Source organism: Heterodontus francisci, chromosome 19 (assembly GCF_036365525.1).
Source record: "Heterodontus francisci isolate sHetFra1 chromosome 19, sHetFra1.hap1, whole genome shotgun sequence".
Taxonomy (NCBI): Eukaryota; Metazoa; Chordata; class Chondrichthyes; order Heterodontiformes; family Heterodontidae; genus Heterodontus; species Heterodontus francisci.
This window is the reverse complement of record NC_090389.1, coordinates 78829269-78836022: the sequence shown is the minus strand read 5'-3', so window position 1 is coordinate 78836022 and position 6754 is coordinate 78829269. Positions and strand designations below refer to the sequence as shown.

The following is a 6754-nucleotide window of genomic DNA, read 5'->3' as shown; positions in this document are numbered from 1 at the left end:
GCAAATAAAGGAGTGGGGTAAAAGATTAATAGAGAGCAATGAGGTTAACAAGGTAAAAGAGGCAAACAAAAATCCCATCGGAGAGAAGAGCAGAACTTCAAGGTAGGCATTCCTGGAAGAGAAATGGCAGTGAATTAAAAGTCATGGACCTGAAACGTTAACTCTGCTTCTCTCTGCACAAATGGTGCCAGACCTGCTGAGTATTTCCAGCATTTTCTGTTTTTATTTCAGATTTCCAGCATCTGCAGTATTTTGCTTTTATTTTAGTGTTTAATTCACTGCCACTTCCCTTCCAGGAATCCCTACTTTGAAGAAGTTCTGCTCTTCTCTCTGACAGGATTTTCGTTTGTTTTTTTTTACCTTATTCACCTTCATTGCTTTCTATTTATCTTTTGCCCCACCCTCGCTTTATTTGCTTAAAACCTATTACATTTCTAACCTTTGCCAGTTCTGCTGAAAGGTCACTGACCTGAAACCCTAACTCTGCTTCTCTCTCCAATAGTTGAGGTTTAATATATTTCCATGGCAGCTGGGAGATGCACAAATATATTGGGTAGAACTCCAAGTTGGTAACTCCTCATATATTCTGGTACAAAATATGTCTGCCAGTTTCTAAGTAAGAGTAAATTTTGAGGAATATATCTACAAAAAACTACAAGGGATGGTTCAGTAGTAGAGTTTGAAAAGGGTGCCATGTTGAATTGTGTAGGGCTCTGTTGACACTGTACTGTACAACTTGGATTTAAAATTCTCATCCTTGTATTCAAATTCCTTCCATGGCCTTGCCATCGCCATAACCTCCTCCAGCTGTACATCCCTGAGAACTTTGTATTCCTCCAATTCAGGCCTTGTGCACCCCCAGTTTTCTTCACTCCCATCACTGATGGCTTTGCCTTCACTTGTCTAGGCCCTAAACTCGAATTCCCTCCCTAATCCTTTAAGACACTCCCACAAAACCTCTCTCTCTACCTGTTGTAATATCCCCATTTGTCTCAAGTGCCTTGGGTTTGTGCTGAGACACTATATAAATGCAAGTTGTTGTTACACCTGCAGTACTGTACTCAGGTTTGGACAGCTAACTGAGCCTGAACACAGTGCAGAAAAGGGGCAACAGCCTGTTCTTTAGTGTGGCTTGTGGTATGAGGAGAGGAAGGAGGTGGTGAGCTTTGACACAAGGGTAATATAGAGGAATAGAGATAGTTAATAGTATAGAATAGATAATTCCTGAACACTAATTCAAGTTGAACAAAGGCTGTGGGATAGGAAGGGGGTGGTCACAGGCTCAGAAGAAAAGTTCTTTACACAGCGATGAACATACGGAATTGATTTCTGAATAGTGGAGGCACGTAACTTGGAATCATTTTTCGATGCTCGGAAACTATAGGATTTTTTTTTTGACAAATATGCTCAGGTGGGCTAGATACTTTTCTCATCTGGAGATACTGTTGTGAAAATTCCTGTTTGGAATATGTCAAAGCACAGGGCTGGATGGTGCTAATTAATTATTTTTCTGTCTTCATTTTAAAATGCTATTGGATGAAAATATCCTCCCAATTGTTGCTGGTCCCAACCCTTCATGCAGTTCCAGAACTCAGCAACAGTTGGCAATCTCATTCCCAGGATTAGCTAACCCGTGAAGAGGGATATCACTCTACTGCAGGAGGGATGCTGATCAGAACCTGGGGCTCAGGTACCTTTCAGAGGAAGCTTTATCCAACATACCACAGTTCCCTCCCACTGAGTTTCTGGGGTCAGTTATGATGTTAGGAACACAGTAGAGAGTTGGAACTGATGCAACTCCTGGCAGCCAGTTCCTAATTAATATTTGCATAGATCTTAACACCTGATGTGCAACAGCTTCCACTGATATACTTTTAACGTAGTAAAAGGCACTTCAGAGGAGCGTTATCAAACAGTTTGACAAGGAGCCACATAAGAAGTTATATAGGAAAGATGACCAAAAGCTTAGGCAGAGGTAGGTTTTAAGGAGCGTCTTAAAAGGATTGGTAGAGAAGTTGAGTGGTTTAGGAAGGCAATACCAGAATTTAGGGGTTAGGTAGCTGAAGGCACAGCCAGCAATGGTGGAGCGATTAAAATCAGGGATGCACAAGAAGCCAGAATGCAGCTGGAGAATGGTGGGTGGCAAGGGGAGAGGTTAAAAATAAAACCCTTCTAAACAGCAGGAGGTTATAAGTATAGCATGACAAATAGCTATTTCAGATGCTATAAACACAACTCAAGTCATTTTCAAATGGCCTCACCCCTCCCTATCTCTGTAATGTCCTCCAGCCATATAACCCTCAGACATCTGCACTCCAATTCTGGCCTCTTGTGCAAACCCAATTTTAATCGTTCCACCATTGGCAGCCATGCCTTCAGTTGCCAAGGCCCTAAGCTCTGGAATTCCCTCTCACCTTCCATTCTTCAACACCTACCTATGACTAAGCTTTTGGTTATTTGTCCTAATATCTTCTTGTATGGCTCGGTGTCAAATTTTGTTTGATAACACTCCTGTGAAGTGCCTTGGGATTTTTTAAAAAGTATATTAAAAGGTGGTTGCTGTTGTTTAGATGACTTCCAAGTTGACCCCGCAGGATCTATCCTGACTCACAGGGTGGATTTAAGGGACAGGATCTGAATTCTTGGATTGTGAAAGCTTTGCCACAATCACTGGATGAGCTATTATTAGATTTGATTCCATAATAAACATCCAGCACAATAATTGTGAAAGTTAGTGGTCTGGATGCTCAAACTGTTCACTTGAAGGGAAAATAAGAGAAAGAAAACATTTTCATGCCAAAACATTTAATGGTCTCAGGTACTTTACAACATACATAAATAACCCAATTCTTCCATGTTCAAGAAAGATAAAACATATATCATTCAGCTTTTTAACTAGTAATTGTACATAGACCAGATTCATCATTGGAATGAACCAAAAAGATTCATTATAGTCTCCAGAAAAGGATCACAAAACTAGAGAACACTTGGGAACTGCTGGAAGTACAAGCGCGTGTCAAAAACTAATACATGTTGACAATGGTGCAAGGCCTTGGTAACAGCCACCTGAGTTCAAGTCAGTGGACTGCACTACAACACCAGAAGCTAAAGGCCACAATTATTTCATACGGTCACTTCTATAACCCACCCTATTCCAAGCAATCATTTATTAATTATAGCTCAGAAATTGTAATCCTTTTTAAATAACAAACTCAATCCAACAAAAGTTTTTTTACTCAGTTTTGAATAATCAGCACAAGCTGTTATTTGCACCTAACATTAGTGACTAAATGTCTTGGTTCTGCTTCTCTACAGATTATTTATATGCAAAAAAAATCTTTAGAATAGAGTCTGGTTCTGTTTGTTTGACCATGAGTGCACTGTCTTGTATCAATGGCCCATGTTTGCAAACATGTACCACACCCAGCTATTACAAGATTCCTTGGTTCATCTATTTCTGAAATCAAGCAATAAGCATCCAATTCCGGATGAATCGGGCTGAAAATGACTCTGGAAAGCTGTTTTACATAAAGGGCTTGGGGCAAATACCCAGTGCGTATCATACCAGAAAATTCATCACACTCAAAACAAAATGCATCACTAACAGGAGAGAAATTTAGCCAAAGCCATCCAACTCGATCTGTAATTACTGTCAATCCCAAGTCCAATAACTGCATAGACCCAACCCAAGCACAATTCAGATTCAAAATAAAAAACATAGGGATGTTTCGCTCAGCAAAATTAAAAAAAAAAATCGATCTACTGCCAAGATTCAATGGGCAACAGCAACAGATATTAATCATTTCTTTACAGATTATAAAATCTGCTTTCAGGTAATCCAAACAAACTAATCTTTGTATCTCACCTCATTTAATCTCTCAATCTAAAGAAATCTTGATCAAAGTCCAACCTTTCTGGCCAAACTAGCTCTGGATTTGAGGACTGAATTGTTAAAATGCTGACTGGTAAAACCTTAAAAAAAAGTTACTCAGAGATAAGGAACTGAAGGGTATTGCTCTTTGATGTGCGACACCCTATATGATCATTTATTTTACTAGCCATTTAGAAACAAACAATATAGTGTCTGGCACAGGCATGATGGGCTGAATGGCTTCCTCTGTGCTGTCTCATTCTATGCTCCTAAGGAAACACTGAAGAAACAGATAGAATTTTTTTGATTTCCACCATGGACATTGGTGGTGCTCATTTGTCTGCTCACCTGCAGCTTGGCCAATGGGATGTACTGCTGACAGACACATTTGTCACCCCAACCAAACCAGAACAAGGAGAAACCAGCTGAGTACTCACAGCAATCCCATACAGAAGTAAAGCTTGTTTTAAAAAAGTGTATCCTATTTTGATGAGGGTACAATGTAAAATCTAAGTGGAAAATCTCATCAAAATCTAGCAATAATTATAGAATAAAATTCAGTTTCAAACCAACTAAAAACATTAGTAAAGTGATGCTCTCATTGTTTTTCCAATGGGATTGACAAATGATCTCTGATTTCCCATTGCGATATTAATGGAAGATTTAGGAAAACAATTCATAGTTAATAAGCAGGTAACATTCTTATTTTCCAATTAGTTTTTGAATAAGTGCTGTACTTATACAGGGTTTTTAAAATATTTAGTATTGTCCTAAGTTTACATCAACCAGAAGGTTTCAACCTTAATTGAAGGACTTAAGTCAACTGAGACTTTTAAAAAGCACTCTCATTATTAGGGGCCACTCTTTTAAGAGCACAACAGCACCTGTACTAAAATTAAAAACTGACAAGAATTATAATCAATTTTTACATTGTTTTATAAGCACTGAGCATTCAAAGGTTGACTGGAAGAATTCCTGAGCCCCATAGGGCAGGGAAGTTGAATTAACAAACACAATTAGAATTGGAAGACTGTTGAACCTCCCTGGAGTTACTGGCTTTCTTCAACCATGTTTGCTCAAACTCTGTGGGCCATGAGGTGAGGCTTAGCAGCCAACTTCAGCCCATTCTCTCAATGCCATCAGCCATTATAAAGGAAATAGAACAGGAAAAAAAAACAAAAATGTACAAATTAGGATCGTTTGTAGATTATAAGAGGCACCCTCTGCAAAAATGATTTGACTTTGCTATAGGACTTTAAGAACAAAACTGAGAGATCAATGTGTGCATTAAGCATCTGCTATAGTACAGAGAAATGGTACTGATCAGCTTACAGGCAAATGGCAATAAGACCCATAATCAGGACGGGATAGTGGATACCTCAGTGAATCACAAGAGCTGAGTGCTTCTGCTGTAGCACTGCGATCTTAAAAAAAATCAAACAATTCAAATTTCTGTGCTAGCAAGGAGTCCTATGGTGACCGATGTGGCGACGATCCCTAGACTTTATGCTGATATTCAAAGTAAGTCAACTTTACAGCACTGTGGAAATGTTGCAAGTATTTGTACAGTTATAAAATAATTAATTGTATTCAAAATTGTGCTGAAACTTAATAGCTAGTGACAGGAATTCGAAGAGTCCAGTTTGAGGGTACCAAGCCCTGAACTTTTTTAATACTCAGTGCTGTACTGGCATCTGTATTGAGGAGACACTTGTACATTCCAGTCAATCAGGCCAGTTCCATGAGTGAACCGAACAGACAGGTTAATCCAGTCCACGAGTTGAGAGAACACCACATCATAAAATAAAACCCTTAGCTGAAATGATTGCAAGCTAAACCCTGGGACTAGATTAACATCAAATCCAGCCTAAACCTTTGGGATGAAAGTCTCCTCTGTTAACAGCCTGGGCTTAATATGAAATGGGTTGGGGCTGGCTCATAGATATACGAAAGCAACTTAAAAGAAAAATAGAGGTTTGGACTGTGTAAGCTCTTAAATCCCAACCATAAAACCAGCCTAATTTGGTATTAAAATGACAATCCCATTCAGCGAAGGACACTTGCTGTAGGAAATAGAAAAATATCACTCTGGTGGAGTAGGTGACGTACGTATGGCAGAGCAGAGATTTACTCTGCACCTAACCCAAGCTACAGTTGACTTGGGGTGTTTAATGCTGGGTGAATGATATGTTGTAATTCCCAGTACTTCTATCTCAGGTTGATGATGAAAAGCCAAAGAGATATCTGCCATTATTCACAATACAAGAGTTAATTTCATTCAAAGTTGTTTCATCCTTTCACTGTCCTCCACCCACCCAACAGTAGTTTTATTTAATATCATGGTGCTTCCTTCTCTTTGGAATGCCATGTGATTTAAGCTTTCAAGGACGAGGGTTAACACCAATGACGGCCTGCTGTTGAAACAATTTAATTGCAGTGAAGAAGAAAAAGGCTTTCTGCTCATGGGACCGTTTACTTTGATCACTTGTCACATTGACAACCTTGTAGTATGTTTGGTTCCTGCTATGTCACATGGTGCAGGCCAGCTGCACTCTTCCAGGATGGGTTCAGTCATTGGTATTAACATACTACTGCAGTCTTGGCATTCAGTTCAAAATTGCACTCCATTCCTGAAGTTCAGAAATCAGGTTGGATTCAAATAAGGAAGTTCTCCAGTTTGGGCTGGTTGCAGATGGAGGTATTGACAGTTGTTCGTGACACTTTCTTCCTCTTTGCCTTCAATGGCAGAGGCCGGATTTCAGTCATTTTAGTCTGAAGGAAGTAATGTTAAAGGAAATCTTTAAAAAAGGCAAATTTAAAAAAACACACTATTTCCCTCCTTGTATTTTTCAAATAAAATGGAAACTTTTATGTCAACCAACA

The 6754-nt window shown here is 39.2% G+C and overlaps 1 protein-coding gene across 2 annotated transcripts in view; it reads right to left on the bottom strand.

The window, feature by feature from the left end:
- Positions 1 to 2801: 2801 nt before the first annotated feature.
- Positions 2802 to 6754, bottom strand: part of traip (TRAF-interacting protein) — a 61556-nt gene continuing 57603 nt past the window's right edge. For both annotated transcript variants that reach the window (XM_068052060.1, XM_068052061.1), the window contains exon 16: positions 2802 to 6643. In XM_068052060.1, coding sequence (XP_067908161.1) covers positions 6527 to 6643 — 117 coding nt within the window. In that variant the 3' untranslated portion in view covers positions 2802 to 6526. The remainder of the gene's footprint in view (positions 6644 to 6754) is intronic.